The 20,402-nt window shown below is 44.3% G+C and overlaps 1 protein-coding gene across 1 annotated transcript; it reads right to left on the reverse strand.

The window, feature by feature from the left end:
• Nucleotides 1-15,861: 15,861 nt before the first annotated feature.
• CCIN (calicin) lies at nucleotides 15,862-17,628 on the reverse strand. Its single transcript, XM_068553569.1, has one exon. It carries the CDS (start codon nucleotides 17,626-17,628, stop codon nucleotides 15,862-15,864), a length of 1,767 nt encoding a protein of 588 aa, XP_068409670.1.
• Nucleotides 17,629-20,402: the final 2,774 nt, after the last annotated feature.

The raw sequence follows: 20,402 nt of genomic DNA on the forward strand, positions 1-20,402 counted from the left end.
AAGTGGTTCAAGAGCTAACCAATCAGCCGGAGGAGGGTTGGGCCCCCGAGTGAGGCTCGTGACTCGGGAAGCACCTGCGTGGAGGGTGCTGAGCCCGGCCGGCCCCCGGCAGGCGGAAGTGGTGCGTGACTTAAAGCAGCTTTGCCTGACCCGCCTTTGGGGCTGGACAGACCCGGAACCGCCACCTCACAGAGGACTCTCGTGCTGAACCGGGAAGTGAGGTGAAGTTAGGGCGGCGATGATTGGCCGATTGCAGAAGAGTCAAGCCACTTAGGCTTTCTGAATCTCAGTTTCCTCAGTTGTAAAATGGGAACAAGAATCCTGCACTATGTCCCTCCCAGGATTACTGGGAAAACTGATTCCTTTTACGGCTGTGTACTGGCTTTCTAAAAAAATTTTTATTTGTTAACCCATTGACCCAGTCTGGGTTGTTTTCTCCCCTAGAGCCGCCTGACTTAAATGTAATCAATTCAAATCCACTCTGACGTTTCTCCCCTATAGTATTGTTATAAAAAGGCGAATATATCCCCTTATACAAAGCCCTTTTGCAGCCAGTACTCTTTTCAGAGCTAGACAGAAGTTTCTAGGACTGAAAAATTCCTTAAGGATCATCGGGTTCGTAGGGAAGCTGAGGCCCCCATGAGGGGTCAGTCCCACAGGGAGTCAGTGGCCAAGAGGAAACCCAGGTCTCCTGGGCAATCCCGAATGGTACTAGCCACAACATCTTATATGTGCACACCCTTCCCACCTAAGGACAGCAGGAACTTGCTTAGAAAACAGTGCTGTCAGTATTTCTTTTAAATCAGGGACATGTTAATAACATGGCTAGTTAATTTTGTCTACACCCTAGGGCGGATAATCCAGTGATTCCAGTTTCTCGTGCTCATATTGAGGAGGGGCTTATCCACTAGCCAAAAGAAGGACCTTTCTCCTTCACCACCACTACCCTAAAAAGTCGAAAACAGAAACAAACCAAAAGAACCAGCCAGAGGTCAAAGTTGCCTCCAGAAATAGTCAGCAAGGGACAAGAAAGTGGTTCCTAAAAATATACACTAATCTTTGTTGACACAAAAGGGTAATTGCTTCCTTAAAGCATGTATTTACCTTTAAAGTCGTTTAAAGTATGAAGTGTAGGAAAGTTTTGAAGAAAATCATTTAACAAATTTAAAATTTTAGGGCCTGCACCTGACTCAGTTTCCCCCCTCTCTTTTTGTTTTAATGCTCATCCCTAACATAAATGGGCTCATCCCTAACAGAAATTGGCAACAATGCATGAAGTAGGTTCACATTCCTCTTCTCTTTGAAACAATATATCCTGCCCCTGTTAGGAGGATAAGGGACAGGGACTACCCTGAGAGGGCCCAAGGAAGACAACTTTTGGTTGCTCACAGCAGTAGTAGCTGAGGGACAGACAGCATTCTCTCGGGGGCAAGTGCGTAACTCTCGGGAAGCTGTCCTGAGAGTCACTTGCTAGAGGGGGCACCACCTCTCATCATGCAAAATCAGCAAGTGTTTATTCACTCAAAATTGAGGAAATCAGCTGCGGTGTTTAGGGATGACTTCACAGGGGAGGTGGCTTGGAGTTCAGTTATGATATTTGGGTAAGGTTTAGAAGAGTTACTCCTGGCAGCCTAATGTTACAGTTGTGCAAGGTTTCATAGCTTGGCATGTTTGGGGGACAGAGTAAATCAGTTTGGCTGGGCCTGAAGGGGTTAAGTAGAGGAACAATTGAAGGTAAATCTGGAGACATATGCTGGGGTCTTGAATGCAGTCCATGCTAAGGAGGCTTATTAGCAATAGGAAATTATGGAAGGTTCCAGAAAAAGGAATGCTTTGATCAAAGTGCTGCTTAGGTGGTTAATCTGATCCCTGTGTGCAGGATGGATGGGAACAGAGGCTGTGGGAAAGAAGTTGAGGAATGGCATGATGAAGGTCTGGGCAGGGCAGTGATGTGGAGTTGGATGATCCAGGGAGCACTGATGGGAAGTCCCTACCTACCACAAGATGTAGGGACTGGGAGAGTTGCAGGGGGAAAGGATGAGATCATAAATCATACCTGAAATCACCAAAGCCACTAATTTATGCTCTCTGGGGGAGTTCCAGTAATTGCCAGGAGACAGAGAAGAAGATTTAGGTGATATCCAGAAGGTAGTTAGAAGTATACACAAGGAGGGGAGCTCCTGGCCTGGAGTGGGAGAGATGGGGAGAGGGAAGTACTGGGTGACACAGCTGGGAAGAACCCTTGGTTCTAGGGAGAGGCAGAGATTGGACTGTGCAGGATCTTTCCTCAGCACTCTGCCAGAGCCGGACCAAGGGCCACACAGTGACGTCTGATGGGTCTTGGTTGAGGGGTTAAGACTCAGACCCCACTCTCTAAAGCCAAAAAGTATCTGATCCAGAAGAAGGGTGGTAAGAAATGCATACAAATTACTCTAAGATAGGTGCAGATGGTGATATGGTAGGGGTGTGGAGAGGGCAGTGGTGAGCAAGCAAAGAACTGAAAGGATGGAAGGGAGGCGAGTCACATTTGGTTGAGAAGTCCTAGAAAAGTTTCATATGGGAGATAAGTGCAGTGTCTATCTCTCCCACTAGACCTTTAGGTGAGGGCAGGGGCCATGTATGCCTTACTTATCTTTGTATTCTTAGGGTCTAGCATTATACCTGGCACATAGCAGGTGTTCAATAAATATTTGTTGCTGGAATGGAGTGGCATTTGAGATGGATCTCAAAGGAGAAGGGTTGTGAGATATATATGAGGGAGAGGAAGAAAGGCAGGCTGTGCTCTGGGAAGTGATTTGGCTATGTGATGGAAGATCAGGAAAGTAAATGGATACAGCTGAAGAAAGTGTGTTGGAGTCAAATCATGGAGGACTTGAGAGCCCAGGTGAGGATTATTACTAAATTTGAAGAAGCTGTGGGGAGCCTTTGATGGACATTACCTGGCCAATGACTTGGTCAGAACCCTGTTCTGGAAGAATCTTCTGGCAGCTCAGGCAGTTAGCATGGCAGAGGGTTCTGAAAGCAGGGAGGACAGTTAGGAAAGACTGCTGCAGTGGTTCAGGAGGGAGATGCAGGGGGCCAAGTATGATATTCTAGGAAACAGAGCAGTGGGCTCAGGTGGAAGGAAAATAATGGAGGTAATATACATAGTATAATACTTGGTAAGTAATAGCAGAGAGAGGAGGCACAGAGAGAGAGAGGAGATTCACAGATAACTTTTATAGCTTGTGAAACCACGAACAGAAATAGCCACAACAGGAAAAGCCGGTTGTGTGGAATGGGAGGAGATGAGACAAATGAAGAGTTCAGTGTGGACATACTGAGCACGAGGGACCTGTGGGATATTCAGGAGACATTCCACAGGATATTGGAAATCTAAGTCTGAAGTTCAGGAGAGAGGAAGATCTAATTCCAGCAATGGTGGGCAAGTTGTTTTGGGCCAACTGTTCTGCTGAAAACAACTAGAAGATCTGGGCAAAAAGTTTTAAAAATCTTTGAAGGCATCAGAGGACTACCATAGCAGTGAGGAATTGTGGGCCAAAGTTCTAGAAGGGGAGGGAAGCCAAGAAAAGTGAGCCTAACATTTGGAGCCATTTTTCCTCTCAAGGAGACTGTTAGTTGTAAAAGCAGAGGCTGAGAAGCTGAGTAGAGTTTTCAATAAACAAGGCTGGGAGAAGAAAATAGTTGAGGGCCTACCAAGAAGAAGGGGCCCTGATAAATGTACCAGGCTTTTTGTTGGGACCCCAAAGGGCTACCTACTAGGAATAAAGGGGGAAAAGGCCTTGATTGAATTAAAGTGATCCAGGCTTTCTAGTGCCCTTACCTTAGAGCTGCCTGCCAAAAGCAAGAGTAAATTCTCTCTAACAGAAAAAAATTTCATCCAAAAATAAATAAGCATGAAAAGACAAAACATGTTCAGAAATATTTTCAAGGACAGGCATATGATAGAAATTCCAGAGGATTCAGATAATGGAGTTATCAGACCTAGACTTTAAACTAGCTATGATTAAAGACTTCAAGGAATTAAAATAATGAGAATTTCAGCAGTTTAAAATTTTGAGAACTAAAATTTACAGTATCTGATATTAAGAGTTCAATGGATAGGTTTAATAGTGGATTAGACATAGCTGAAAAGAGAATTAGTGAACCAGAAGACAGAGCAGAAAAATATCCAAGCTGAAACAGAATCAAAAGGATGAAAACCACAGAAAAGAGCATAAAAAACATGGGATATGAGGGACAGGTTTTATAATGTAATTTTAGCAAGGAGAGGACTTCCCTGGTGGCTCAGTGGTTAAGAATCTGCCTGCCAATGCAGGGGACACGGGTTTGAGCCCTCGTCCGGGAAGATCCCACATGCCGCGGAGCAACAAAGCCTGTACGCCACAACTACTGAGCCTGTGCTCTAGAGCCTGTGAGCCACAACTACTGAGCCCGCATGCCACACCCACTGAAGCCTGCACGCCTAGGCTGCATGCTCCACAACAAGAGAAGCCACCACAATGAGAATCCTACGCACCACAACAAAGAGTAGCCCCCCGCTCACCACAACTAGAGAAAGCCCACACGCAGCAATGAAGACCCAACACAGCCAAAAATTAATTAATTAATTTAAAAAAAATTTTAGCAAGGAGAGTAGAGAAAGAATGGAGCAATGTTGGAAGAGAAAATGGCTAAGAATTTCCCAAAATTGGTAAAGGAAATCAAACCACAGATTTAAGAGAATCACCATGAACTCCAAGCAAGATAAAAAGAAAAAAAAAGAAACGCTCCCTAAAGGAACTGTTAAAATCTACATGCCTCTTGTGCGTTTTTAAATTGACATCTAATTTTTTTCATAACTTAATTAGTTGCAAGGGATATAATTTCTCATATCTTGTAATAGTGATCCTTTCAAATAAAATCATTGCATTGCTCTTTTAAATGTATCTGGTAGCATCTAAATACCATAGTGATTTGATACCATAATCCATTAAAAAATGATAAAGCTTTTCATTAATATTAAATTTCAGATTCTTACTTTTGCTCCATGAACACATACTACCATTCCAACACTTGCCCTTATCATACTTCCTGGTAACAAAAATATGTAATATAATTAACTGTTTAAAATATCCTATGACCATAATAAGGCTCTGAATGTTAAAATTTTGTTTTGCATTGACATCATTATTAGTAGTATACATTTAACCAAAGCAACAAAATACACCAGAAAATTTTATAATTACTAAATATTACTAAATAGAAAAAGTAAAATTTTATTAGAACATCATGTCTTAAAAATCTTGATGGGCTTGTATTATCTATTGTTGTGTAATTAGAATTTAGTACCTTAAAATAACAAACATTTATTATTTCACATAGTTTTTGAGGGTCAGGAATCTGAGGGGCATCTCCCATGAGGTTGTCTCACATGGCTGTTGTCAGGAAGTCTCAGTTCCTTGCCACATGGGCCTCTCCAAAAGGTTGCTCATGACACAGAAGTTGACATCCTCCAGAGTGAGCAATCCAAGAAAGAAAGAATGACCGAGACAGAGGCATGGTATCTTTTTAATAACTTTATTGAGGTAAAATTCACATACCATACAATTCATCCATTTAAAGTATACAATTCAGTGGCTTTTAGTATAGTCACAGAATTGTGCATCTATCACCACTATCAATTTTAGAACCTTTTTATTACCCCCAAAAGAAACTTTGTACTTTCAGTCTCTACTTCTCAGTACTCTCAAATCCCCCAGCTCTAGGCAACAACTAATTTTCTATTTTCTGTCTCTGTAGAGTTGCCTATTGTGGACATTTCATAAAAATGGAATTATACAACATGTGGTCTTTTGTGACTGGCTTCTTTCATTTAGCATAATGTTTTCAAGGTTCATCCATGTTGTACCATGTGTGAGTACTTCATTCCTTTTTATGGCTTAATAATATTCCACTATATGGATATTCTACATTTATTTATTTATGAGTCGAGCATTTGGGTTATTTCAACTTTTTAACTATTATGTATGATACCGCTATGAACATTCACGTACAAGTTTTTGTGTGCATATACGTTTTTATTTATCTTGAGTATGCATACCTAGGAATGAAATTAATGGGTATGTATACCCAGTATATATGTTACTGGGTCATATGGTAACTGCATGTTTAATCATTTGAGAAATTGCCAGACTGTTTTCCAAAGTGGTTGTACTATTTTACATTCCTACCAACATTGTTTGAGGGTTCCAGTTTTTCCACATTCTCACTAATATTTCATATCTGTTTTTAAAAAAAATTATTATAACCTAGGCTTCCCTGGTGGCGCAGTGGTTAAGAATCCGCCTGCCAATGCAGGGGACACAGGTTCAAGCCCTGGTCCAGGAAGATCCCACATACTGCGGAGCATCTAAGCCTGTGAGCCACAACTACTGAGCCCACGTGCCGCATCTACTGTAGCCCGTGTGCTCTACAGCCCGTGCTCCACAACAAGAGAAGCCACTGCAATGGGAAGCCCGCGCACTGCAACAAAGAGTAGCCCCCCGCTTGCTACAACTACAGAAAGCCTGCGCACAGCAACAAAGACCCAACACAGCCAAAAATTAAAAAAAAAAAAATTATTATAACCATCCTAGTGGGTATGAAGTGGCATCTCATTGTGGTTGTGATTTGCATTTCACTGATGGCTAATGATATTGAGCATCTTTTCATGTGCATGTTGGCTATGTGTGTATCTTCTTTGAGGAAATGTATTCAGATCCTTTGCCCATCTTTAAATTGCTTTTTTTCCCTTTTATTACTGAGTTGTAAGACTTCCTTATATATTCTAATACAAGTTCCTTGTCATATATGTGCTTTTCAAATATTTTTTCCATTTGTGTCTTTTCACTTTCTTGATGGTGTCCTTTGAGGCACAAAAGTTTTTAATTTTTATGATGGTCATTTATGTTTTTGGTAATATCTAAGAAACTACTGACTATCCAAAGTCATAAAGGCACCTATGTGAGACTGATAAAAGTTTTTAAAAAATTCAAAATCAGGAATAAAAATAGGATCACTGAAGAGTCTAAAGAGATTATAAAGATCATAAAAGTATATACAGACAATTGTATGTTAATAAATTTGAAAATGTAAATGAAATAGAGAAATTCCTAGAAAATACAACTTAAAAATAACACGAGGAGAAATAGAACTGAATATTCCTATAGCTAGTAAAAACATTTTAATAAATTATATATATATAATATATATATTATATATATATAATATATATGTATAATATATATATTATAAAATCTCAGCAAACTAGGAATGGAGCAGAACTTCCTCAGCCTGATAAAGGACATCTATGAAAAACCTGTTTAATGGTGAAAGACTGAATGCTCTCCCCCTAGGATCAGGGATAAGTCAAAGATGTTCCCACTCATCATTCCTATTCAACATTGTACTGGAAGTCCTAGCCAGCACAGCAAGACAAGAAAAAGACATAAAAGGCATACAGATTAGAGAGGAAGAAATAAATTTGTCCCTATTTGTAGATGACATGATTGTCTACATAGAAAATTTCAAGAAATCTACCCAATAAACTCCTAAAATAAGTGAGTTTAGCAAAGTTGCAAGGTATATGGTCGACACACAAAAATCAATTGTATTTCTATATAGTACTAGCAGTGTATTATTAGAAACTAAAAAATTGAAAATACCGTTTACAATAGCTCCATATGAGAACTTTACAAATAAAAACCTGAGTGAATATATAGTGGATGGAATCCGGTAATATTTTAAAGAAATTATGTAATTACTGAGGCTAATAATTATATAAATGTATATTGTATTTTATATAAAAATATATATGTAATATGTCATAAGCAAGTTAGGTTTATCCCAGGAATGGATGGATGGTTTTACATTGACAAATTAATAAAAGTGAATTGTCCTAAAACAAGGAAAAAACATGCTCATTTCAATAGATTCAGAAAAATATTTGATAATTCAACATCTATCACAATAAAAGCTTTTAGCAACTTGGAATAGAGGGAACTTCCTTAAAAAAAAACAAGTCATTATTTATACATGATATAATTGTGTATATGGAAACTATGGAAATATCTCCAAATAAATTATTACAAATTCTTTCTATATTCTGGATACAAGTGCTTCGTCAGATAGGTGATTTGCAAATATTTTCTTCAATATGCGGCTTGTCTTTTCATCCCCTTAACAGTGCCTTTCCCAGAGCAAAAGTTTTTCATTTTGATGAGGTCCAATTTACCAATTTTTAAACGGATCATGCTTTTGGTGTCGTATTTAAGAAATCTTTGCTTAACCCCCAATTACAAAGATTTTGTCCATGTTTTCTTCCAGAAGTTTTGTAGTTTTACATTTTACATTTAGAGCTGTGATTCATATTGAGTGGAGAGAAGATATTTACCACATGTACAACTGATAAAGGGCTCACATCTAGAATATCTAAACATCTCCTACAATCTGCTAAATACATAATGAATATACAGAAATCAACTGTATTTCTATAGACTAACTATAAAAAGAGGAAATGAATTTTTAAAAGAATACTACATATTTTTAAAAGAATATTATATATAATATACATAACTATATATTTTAATAACATTTGTTAATTTTAAAACATCAAATACCTAGGAATAAATCTAACAAAAGTTGTGTAAGACCTCTACAAAGTATAAAACTTTAAGAGGAATTAAAGAAGACTCCCCAAAATGGAAACATACCACCTCCGTGAACTTTAAAAACTGATATTCTAAATATATGAAATTTTCCTAAATTGATCTGTAAATTCATTGCAATCACAACCAAAATCCAAATTGATCTTGACAAATGAATTCTAAACTGTATAGGATATGTTAAAGCTATAGAAATGGAGGCTGTGGTACTGGCATAAGGTCAGACGGATAGACTAATGGAATAAGAGAGCTCATAAGCATGTCGGCACTGCAGAGAAGTGGGAAAATTGGTACTGGGACAATTATATATCCATATGGGATATTCGTGTCCTCTGGGTAGAGAATGGTTTCCTCAAGTATCACGAGCAGTAACCAAAAACAAAAAGACAAATCAGACTAACTAAAATTAAAATATACCATTATGAGTGAAAGGGCAAGCCACAGAGTGGAAGAAGATATTTACCACATTTGAAACTGGTAAAGGACTCATATCCAGTCTATATTAAGAATTCCAACAAGTCAAAAAGAGAAAATAGTCAACCAAATAGAAAAAAGCAAAGATTTCACAAAAGAGGAAATCCAAATGTCCAGTAAACATTAAAAGGTGCTTAACCTATAATTATCAATCAAGAGAATGCAAATTAAAACTGCATGGAGATAATACTTCATAATCTGATCGGCGATAATAAAAGTCGGACAATACCAAGTACTGGCAAGCATGTAGAAACAACAGGACTTCTCATGTACTGCTGATGGCAATGTAAATTGGCACAATCACTTTGCAAAATAGTTTGGCATTATCTAGAAATGAAGACAGCAATTCCACTGCTAGGTATATGTCCCAGATAAACTTGAGTACACGTGCACCAAGATACATTCACAAGAATAGCATTGCCTGTAATTGTCCAAACGGGAAACAACCCAGATGTCCATCAACAGGAGACGGGATAAATGAAAGGATACATTCATATGACAGAAAACTATATAGAAGAGGGATGGGAAGAACTACACCTACATACAACAACATGGATCAACTGTGAAAACAATTTGACTGAAAGAAGCCAGACACAAAATAATTCACACTGTACAATTCTCTTATGTAAAGTTCAAGGACAGGCTAAACTAATCTGTGTATTAGAAATGCTTACTTAGATGGTAAACTATACAGAAAAGCAAGGAAGGCATTATCATAAAGGTCAGAGGGGAGAGAAGGGATATAATCAGGAAGGGGGCCACATAGGAGACTTTTGAGGTATTGGCAACATTCTATTTCTTAAACTCAATAGTGGTTACATGGATATTTACAATATTTACAATAATTCGTTAAGCTATACAATTATGTATTGTCACTTTTCTATGTGTGTTATATCCCTAATAAAAAAGGTTTTAAATGTTTCTTACAAGTCTGAATAAAGCATTCTAATAATAAAATTAAAAAAAATTGTTTTTGGCTGCACTGCACGGCATGTGGGATCTTAGTTTCCCGACCAGGGATCAGAGACGCGCCGCCGGCAGTGGAAGCACAGAGTCTTAACCACTGGACCACCAGGGAAGTCCCAAATTTTGTTTTGATTTTTTTAATTTTAATTTTTTTGGCCATGCTGCGCACTTGAGGGATCTCAGTTCACCGACCAGGGATTGAACCCAGGCCCTCAGCAGTGAAAGGGCGGAGTCCTAACCACCGGAGTGCCAAGGAATTCCCAATAAGCGTTCTAACTTACAGTTGATATATTTACTTTTGCTCAAAGATATAACACTGTTCTTTTGAAAGTACATGTGGGGGACTTCCCTGGTGGTGCAGTGGTTAAGAATCTGCCTGCCAATGCAGGGGACATGGGTTCGAGCCCTGGTCCGGGAAGATCCCACATGCCACGGAGCAACTAAGCCTGTGTGCCACAACTACAGAGCTTGCACTGTAGAGCCCGCGAGGCACAACTATTGAGCCCATGCGCCGCAACTACTGAAGCCCACGTGCCTAGAGCCCGCCCTGCAACAAGAGAAGCCACCGCAATGAGAACCCCGCGCGCAGCAACGAAGACCCAACGCAGCCAAAAATAAATAAATTAAATAATAAATTTTTTAAAAGATTAAAAAAAAAAGAAAATAAATGTGGAACTTTTTATGTCATCCTTTAAATGGTACCAAATATGCAAATAGACCCAGGAGAATGGGAGTGCTTTCTTATTACTGAGAATGGTGAAAATGCAGAGAGGACATGCTTGGTAGTGGATATTTTCTAACATACTTTTAAAAATCTTAAATATTCTAAGATAGATGGCTAGGTAGGAAGGCATAGAGACTTGTCATGATTCTGTGGCCTGAATGAAATAATGCGCTACAACTGTCATGTTTCTGAGCCATGCTATCTTTGTTTTGTCTTCACAGAACTCTTCCTCAAGAGTAATACTTTCTCTGCTGACAGTGGAGCACAGAAGAGGCAAGGTTATTAAACAACTGTAATCAAAAATAAGCCCCTGAGGCTTCCCTGGTGGCGCAGTGGTTGAGAATCTGCCTGCCAATGCAGGGGACACGGGTTCGATCCCTGGTCTGGGAGGATCCCACATGCCGCGGAGCGACTAGGCCCGTGAGCCACAACTGCTGAGCCTGCGCGTCTGGAGCCTGTGCTCCGCAACAAGAGAGGCCGCGATAGTGAGAGGCCCACGCATCGCGATGAAGAGTGGCCCCCGCTTGCCGCAACTGGAGAAAGCCCTCGCACAGAAACAAAGACCCAACACAGCCAAAAATAAAATAATAAATAAATAATAACTTAATTAAAAAAAAAAAAAGCCCCTGAAAAGATATCCAGCATCATTAGGCATCAGGGCAATACAAATCAAAACCACAATGAGATGTTACATTCTCCCACTAGGATGACTATATTTGGGAAGACAGATAATAAGAAGTGTTGGTGAGGGTGCAGAAAAATTAGAACCCTCATAGATGGTAGGTGGGAATGTAAAATGATGCAGCTCCTCTGGGAAACAGTCTGGCAGTTCCTCAAATGGTTAAACATAGAGTTAAAATTTGATCTAAAAATTCTATTCCTATGTATATACCCAAGAGAAATGAAAACATATGTGAACACAAAACCTTGTACACAAATGTTCATAGAGCACTATTCATTATAGCCAAGAAGTGGAAACAACCCAAATGTCCATCAACTAACTGATAAATGGACACATAAAATGTGGTATAACCTCACAATGGAATAGTATTCAGCTGTAAGAAGGAATGAAGTACTGGCACATGCCACAACATGGATGAACCTTGAAAACATTATGCTAAGTGAGAGCTAGAAAAAAGGTCATATTTTATATGAAATGTCTAGAATAGGCTAATCCATAGAGACAGAAAGTAGATTAGTGGTGGCCTAGGGCTGGGAAAATGAGGGGGTTGGAGTGTTATAGGTAAGGGGTACAAGGTTTCTTTTTGGAGCGATGAAAATGTTCTAAAATTGATTGTGGCAATGATTGTACAACTCTGTAAATATATAAAAGCCATTGAATTCTATACTTTAAATGGGTGAATTGTAGTATGTGAATTACACCTCAATAAAGCTTTTAAAAATATGTCATCATACCATTGTGCTATTTAACATTTCTGAAAAAACCAACTTGGACCAAAATACCCCAGTTTCTAACACCAGATTTCACACCTTGGCAGAAACACTGTCTAGAAAAGCCAGATAAATACAACAAACTCTTCTTTGGATATTGGTGTCTTGATGAAAGGAGTCTTCGCCGACACTTCACTGACACCAGTTTATACCCTTACGTGGCATCCGGGGCAGTGCATCCTGGGAAGATTTGGGATGGTTAAAGTTTGCTCTGTGTGTGTGTGTGTGTGTGTGTAAAATGTTTGACAGATAATTTTGAAAGGGAAGATGGGAAAAGGGAGCTAGAATGAAATCTCCACCACAGGTGTATTCTCAGATCAATTTTAGGAAAAAGTTGAGGATTTGGAAACTGATTCCCTTAAAACTATGAATGTCTGAATTTCCCTTGGAAAGACTTCATGTACCCCAGTTTGAAGACCTGGATTGTAGTACAAAAGTCATGTCTTTCAAGACCATAATCTCTGCTATGAATTGCTAAAGTTCCCCTAGCAACAAAAGAATTGGACTCTGATTCCTACATTCAGCTGTGTCAGCCTCCTCAAGCTGATAAACCCTGATGCTTCAGCCTCATGGTCTAATTTTAATGTGGGAAGGAGGAAGGAAAGGCCACATTGGTTAATATATCAAATTATAATCCCACTATGCTAAAAATCTCCCATTTTAGCAAGCACTCTAGTGATTCTGCTGCAGGTGGGAGTGCCCAATACTGTCCAGTACTGCAAGGAATAGAAAGAATGCTGAGAAAAAGACAGAGGACAGTGTCATCAGTAGACAGTTTGGTGGCATGGTGGGAACAGAAGCCAGACTGAGTGGGTTAGAGATTGATCTGGAGCCAGAGAGCAGAAGCAACATTTAGGAAGCTCAGCTGAGGACAGATATGCACAGATAGCAAGAGGCGGACCTCAGAACTGAGGAGGGTTTGTTTTCAGGATAGAAGAACCTTGATAGGAGAACCTTTATGGGATGAAGAGAAGACATCAGGAAGCGGATGTGGAGAGAGACGGGCACTGGGGAGCCTGAAAAGTTGTGAGGTCACAGAATGAAGAGACAGGGAGGGGGGCTTCCCTGGTGGCGCAGTGGTATAAGAATCCGCCTGTCAATGCAGGGGACACGGGTTCGAGCCCTGGTCCGGGAAGATCCCACATGCCGCGGAGCAGCTAAGCCCGTGTGCCCCAACTACTGAGCCTGCGCTCTAGAGCCCGCGAGACACAACTACTGAGCCCGTGTGCCACAACTACTGAAGCCCGCGTGCCTAGAGCCCGTGCTCCACAACAAGAGAAGCCACCGCAATGAGAAGCCCGCACACCACAACAAAGAGTAGCCCCCGTTCGCCGCGACTAGAGAAAGCCCGAGTGCAGCAACGAAGACCCAATGCAGCCAAAAATAAATAAATAAAAAATAAAATAAATAAATGTATAAAAAAAAAAAAAGAGAGACAGGGAGGGGTCAGCTTTGAATCATGGAAGGACACCTTTTCCTCTGAGGTGCAGAAAAGCAGCAGAAGCTCTAGGGGATAAGGGATCGTTTATGGTGCTAGGTAATTTGACCTCTATTTCTTTGGAGTTCTGGTGGCAGAATGAGAGGTAAGTGGCTGAGAAGAAAGAGAAAGGAAGGGCCGGGCCCCAGGACACCAGAGAAGGTTGGAGAATCAGCACTAGGGAATGGCATCCGATGTCATAAGAGGTGACTCTGGGGTCAGCCAAGCCTGGTGGGGTGCTGATGGGGCAGCTGGGCTTAGCTGCGTGGGTCTGTAAGACCCTGTTCTTCCAGCTGGGGGACGCAATGAGGTGAGCAGAGTCGGGGGCTGCCCAGGATTGGAGAAGTGAGAAACGTGGGAGAAGTTCCAGGGGAGAGCGCATCAGCTGTGACATCCAAGGTCCTGGCCTGCAAGGAGGAAAGTAAGACTTGGGCAGAGGGGTAGGCTTTGAAGAGGGAGGCCACCTGTCAGGGAAGTCAGGAAGATGCCGCTAAGCAGGTGAAGCAGGACTGAGTGGGAAAAGGCAGGGGATGGAGCAGATTTGAACCATGAGGATATGTAAAGTGTCCTGCACTGTATAATACAGTAGCCACTAGCTTTGCGGGGCTTTATGTATGTAGTTAGTCTAACATGAGCCATGCTGTAAGTGTAATACACACTGGCACAGGGACCTGCAGAGAGGCCTCAGTGACTGGTGTGTGTGTGTGTGTGTGTGTGTGTGTGTGTGAATTGATGAGTGGACAAGTAAATTCATGAATGAACGAGTGAATGGGTGAATGAGGATTATATATAGTGTTCGAGGACGTGAGTCAGTTTCTTCTAAACTGTTGAGGATTATATGCAAGTACACGAATGAAAGGGAAGAGGGAGTTAGAATTGAGGAGAGCTCACTAAGACTTTGAGGTAGGGAGTCTCAAAGAACATTTTATGGAACCTAACTTAATATAAGGACCCAAGAACCTAGACCCTTGCCTCACTCCTCTTTTTTTTCTTTTCAAAAAGTACTCCCACAGCACTTTAATATACGCCAAGGACTGTCCTAGGCATTTTGCACATCACATCACCCTGTGAGGTAGGTGCTCTTATTGTCCCCCTTTTACAGATAAGGGAACTAAGGCACAGAGATGTCAACAGCTTTCCCAGGATTACCCAGTAAGTGATGGAACTGGTATTTGAACCAGGCCATCTGTCCCCAGTGTCCAGACCCCTAACTGCAACACTATCCTGTCTCTCATCCCGTCATCTCGCCTTATCGCCAATCTTCTCTCCAACAGAGATGCAGTTTCCTTTTTCTCTCCCATTACTCGCCTCTCTTCCACCCCTAGCTCCTCAGAACTTGTATTCCTGGAGAAAGTTCCCAATGAACCTTGCTTACTGGAAACAACTGTAAGTAAACCCCCAACTTTCCCACAAATGAGACACAAACACACCATAGCTGCGTGGCCAAGCACAACAGCCAAGTAACCCTGCCTCCCCTCCCATCCCAACCCCACTCCCTTTGCCCGCATCCCTGAGCCTGGCTCATACTGTCTTCCCCCTCCCCAGCCCAGGAGGCTCCTCTCCCAGACCTGAGATTGGCCCTCCCCTGCCTTCCTAGGCAGACTCAAGGGAAATGAGTGTTGGAGGAGTCTGAGGCTTCACAACTCTAAGTAAATGCTTTAACTGTCAGTCTAGCAGATGCCCACAAGGTGACTACAGGGGTATAGAATAGGGGGCCTTCCAGACATCACCTTGGCCAGTGCCTGGGAGATACCTCAATCTCACCCACCAGGGATTCCCTTCCAGTCTCTGCTTGGATCTCTCCAGTGACGGAGTAGCCCTGAATTTCCACCCACTGGGAGCCACTACCCAGGAGATTGTCTTGATCCCACACATCAGGGACTCTTCCAGCCTCAGCTTGGATCCCTCCAGTGACAGAGTGGCCGTGAATTTCCCCCCACTGGGGGTAGCTGTAGCCCAGCATCTCCACCTTTAGGGCCAAACAAAGACTAAGAAGGAACCAACAGGCCATCTTCTTCTTTTTCTCTCTCTCATTAAATTGTGAATAATAATGCATTTACTTATTCTCCCACTTAAAAAGCCGTTTAAATCCTTTGAAGAATCTTGCAAGGCAGCTTGGCTAGACAGCAGGCAGGGCAGTCCAGTGCCTCTGGTGGGGGGGCCAGGGTCTTCCACTCGCCTGCGTTTTGGTCCAGCATGTAGGCGTTTGGATTGATGGTGTAGTCCTTTGTCTGGACATCACTGGTTGTGGCGACACCTCCACATACAAACACCTTGTTGTCTCCAATGGAGCATATAGCATGGGACACATCCAAGGGGCAGTTGTTGGGCAAGAGAGGCACTGAGGTAGTCGTCTTGTTGGCCTTTATCTTCTGCAGGTTGATTTCCACGCTCTGCCGGTGGCTGTACACGCAGAGGATGTTGTCCTGATGAAAAGAGAGCAGGGGCCGGTGGTTGAACTCAATGGGGAAGGTGATACACTGGACCACATCCCCAGTGTTGGTGTCAAAGCAGTCCACCACCCCGACCCGGGAGATGTAGCCCTTAACCAAGCACCGCCCAGTGACAATGTACAGGTTCCGGTCACCCTTGGTGATCACGGCTGTGCCGTCCATAGGGATGCTCATCTTCCCTGCCAGGCACCAGGCCTCCTTGCGCTCATCATAGCGATAGATGTTAGAGACATACCTCCTTGGGGCAATGCTCCCACCCACTGAGTACACTGTCCCCCCGCAGGTCACCATGGTGTGGAAGACAAGCCCAATTGGCAGGTCGGGCAACTTGGTCCAGGAGTTGTCATCCATGTCATACCGCCAAGCCGTCTTCAGCCCTGAAATCTGCTCAGTGGTACCACCAGAGATGTAGATGTAGCGACCAGCAGAGGTGGCACTAAGTGCTGCTGCCCGATAGGGCATCTCTGAGAGCTTCAACCACAGGTTCTCCTGAATGATATAAGCAAACACTCCATCGTTGAACTTGCCGTGGGCCTTTTGGCCACCTAGGATGACCACCGAATCAAGCAGGGCCCCTTTCCGCTGGTAGCTCAGCAGGCTGGTTGGCCTCTCCTGCTTGCGGTCCACAAGGACACTCTCAATCAGGGTTGAGTGGGCTGAGCTGTTCTCCACGCCCATCAGCTTGTTGCTGGCATACATCAGTGTCTTGTTGGAGACAGCATTAAGATTGATGTAATTAAAGAACTTCTTGAAATACTTCTCCCGCTCATCCTTCCGGAAGTATACCCAATTGATGAGGGCATTGAGAGCCTGGTCCTCGTTGAGCACATGCAAGTTTTCATCTCGGAGCAGGCGGCCGAAGATGACAGGTGGACAGCGCATGAAGTGCATGGAGGCCTCAGGACTGGCCCAGTAGTGGAAGTTGTCGCGAATGCCAGAGTAGGCCAAGTCTGATACCTCTTTGAGCTCAAACAACTCAGCCAAGAAGAGGTAGCGCAAGCAGTTGGCACGGCGGATGGACTTAATCAGGAAGTCATTGCAGTGAATTCGAAGGCGTGGTGTGTTGAAATACTGGGCCCCACGAAGCAGCTCCTCCACATTCTGCTCTGAGATTACCACCCTTCCGCTGTAGAAGTAGTCCAGGAGCTGGTCCACCGTGGTCGGACTCAGGTAGTTGGGGTCAATGGTGATAAAGAGCTCATCAGTGGTCTTCATGTCGTGGTTGGAGATGAGACTCTTCACCAGTGGAGAGACCGCAGCCAGCACATTGCGATGTGCAAAGAAGACATGGTGGTCCACAGTCAGGGCCATGTCCCAGTACTCTTTGCGTTTTCTCTGTTTGTTCAGGTTCTGCAGCACGAAGCTGTTGTAGTTTTTCTCGGTGAATTCCAATTTCATGGTGCTTCTTGCTGGCTGAGGCAGAAGATCAGCAGCAGGTACTGGAGAACAGACTTTCTCAGGCCTTTGGGATTCAGACTGATGGTTGTTTGCAGAGCAGTTGATCAGGGAGGAGTGGGGGTGGGAGAGAGGATGATGTCACAGAGTGGATGAGGTCATCACAATGCAGGCCCCCCAGAGGCCTTTCTCAGAGGCACAGGGCTTTTCTCCCCTCTGATGGCCCTGAGCTGCCAAGGCCAGATGCCCTGCCAGGGCCTAGTGCCAGGGCCCAGAACTCAGGAGGAAACTCAGAGATGGGTCGCAACTCCCACCTGAGACCTTCAACCTCAGTTCAGGGCTGCTTCTGGAATGTCAGAGCCGGTTTGGGCAGGGGTGGTGTGAAGAGGGTTAGGAAGGCTGGGGGTGGGGGGAAGGAAAGGGATTATTAGATCATCTAGAAGAATGTACATTGTACAGGAGGGAAACTGAGGCCCAGAGAAGAGAAGGGACTTGCCCAAGATCACATAGCCAGTTGGAAGCAGAGCAGGGCCTGGAACCCAGGCCTTCTGTAATGTAGGATTTTTCCCACCCTTCCAGGATGCTCGTAACTACTCAGCTTTCCTCTGTCTCTGATTCTCAAGCCCCAAAGTACATTTCTCTGCCAAGGCTCCTGGATATCACAGAAGAAAAGCTCTGTCCTTTGGCTTCTGACCTTTGTGGTTACAGATACCATTCTTTATAAAATAGAAGGAGAGATGGAGGCCACTCCCAGGAGCAGGGACACAGGAGTAAGCTGCGTACTGGGGGATGAGAGGGCCTTCAAAGCCCTGATTATTTCAGTTCCACCGAAAACTGGGACATTCTCTCCACATTTCCAAGTCTCTAGCTTGTAAAATGTTGGGGGTTGTGATGGGTCTGCTCTCTTCATCAAGTGTGGACTTCTCTCTAAACCTCAGTTTCCTCTTCTGTGAGATGGGAATAATAATAGTACCCGCTTCAAAGATTAACAAGTGGGCTTCCCTGGTGGCGCAGTGGTTGAGGGTCCGTCTGCCAGTGCAGGGGACACGGGTTCGAGACCTGGTCCGGGAGGATCCCACATGCCGCGGAGCAACGAAGCCCATGCGCCACAACTACTGAGCTTGCGCACCCTAGAGCCCGTGCTGCGCAGCAAGAGAAGCCACCGCAATAAGAAGCCCGCGCACCGCAACGAAAAGTAGCCCCCCGCTCACCACTAGAGAAAGCCCGCGCACAGCAACGAAGACCCAACGCAGCCAAAAATAAATTAATTAATTAATTTAAAAAAAAAAGATTAATACGAGTTTACAAGAGAAAAGGACTAGAAAGTGTTAAGCACAGTGTTTGCCTCGTAACAAACCTTCAATAGTTGCTAGCCGCCATTACTTTAATATTACACCAGTTCGCCAAGCTCCGGCGTTCCTGGCTGGCTGCTCCCTTCGGAAACCCTTGTGGTGGTTCTCAGTTCGCGGTGGTTGGGAAGTCTGCAATCGCCATCCCCTCCGGCCGGGCTCCATGCGCTCCCTCGGCCACGCGGTGGCGCTAGAGGGTCATCTCCCGCCTGGGAGCGGCGCACCGCCCCTCACCCCCTCCTCCCTGTAGCCGGGCCTCCTACGATCAACACAAAACATAACTGTGCCCATTTTCCAGAAGGGGGTATTGAGCTCCAGACTGGGGGCGCAGGGCCCGGCGGCCAGAGAGGAGCCATCCAGACCCCGGGCGTCCCCCTCGGCGCCCCGCGGGGTGGGGTGCTCGCGGGCTCGGCGGGCTCGCACGTCCACTGCGCTCCCCGCCTCCGAGCGGGCGTGGGTCCCTCGGAGTTCCCGAGGCGCGGCTGTACCCAGGAGGGGATAAGGACCAGCCGGAGCCTCCCACGGAGGAGGGCAGGCTCCTGCGGGCCCCACCCGGACCAGCCTTTGGGGGATCCCCGGAAGCGGCTCAACACGCAGACCCTGGCGGCCTTGGCGAGGTCGTGCAGAGAGGACCTGGCCTCGGGCCGCGTCCTTGATCTCCAGCCTGGGCCCTGAGCCCCACTCCTGACCCTCAGGCCGTCCTTAGCGTCCCTACTAGGAAAACTGTCATTGCAGCCTGGGGAATGTGAGCCTGCCAGGTCTTTCCCTCCCTGGTGTAGTCAAGTTCTCACTATTATTCACTCTCTCCCTCATCCTTTCATTCCAGACCTGGCTTTTTCTTAATTTGAAAATTATTTTAAAGTACCTACCTTTTAATGCTGAATTTGTTCACCTTGATGTCTTCAGGGTTAGAGGCACTCAGTCTGCACAGGACTAAGACTTTCTGTTTTCCCCAAAGGAACAAAGCTTGGCTTTCAGCCCCTCCACAGACTAGCTGTGTGGCTGAGGTGAGTTCCACCTGGTCCGTTCTCTCCGTGTGAGGATAATTGAGCTCTAATTGCTTCTCCAGCTCTGATCTCTGGAGAGGGGAGGCGAGAGGCAGCGATGACTCAGGCGGAGGAGGATGAGGTCTCTTGGTGCTGCTGTCAGAGACCTGTCACTCCCATTGGCTTCCAGGCCTGCCCACCCAGGGTCAGGCCCTGGTGCTTCACCACTCCTTTGCCTGCACACCCACTTTGGTGGAGGAGGTGGCCATGCCCCTCTGCTTTTGTTTCAGGTCCCAGAACACCATGGAGGGGAGGTCTTTCATCAGATGCTTCCTCCCAGTTAAGAAAGTTGGGCTTATGGGCTGTCATGGAGACCTGAGAGCATCCACTAGACTTAACTCCATGTGCCAGACCTTGTACAGCTGGACAGATTGGGGCCCAG

This window comes from Eschrichtius robustus, chromosome 10 (genome assembly GCF_028021215.1).
Source record: "Eschrichtius robustus isolate mEscRob2 chromosome 10, mEscRob2.pri, whole genome shotgun sequence".
NCBI lineage: Eukaryota > Metazoa > Chordata > Mammalia > Artiodactyla > Eschrichtiidae > Eschrichtius > Eschrichtius robustus.

Coding starts and splice junctions, on each gene's coding strand:
- CCIN (XM_068553569.1), bottom strand. CDS start 17,628: ATGAAATTGGAATTCACCGAGAAAAACTACAACAGCTTCGTGCTGCAG.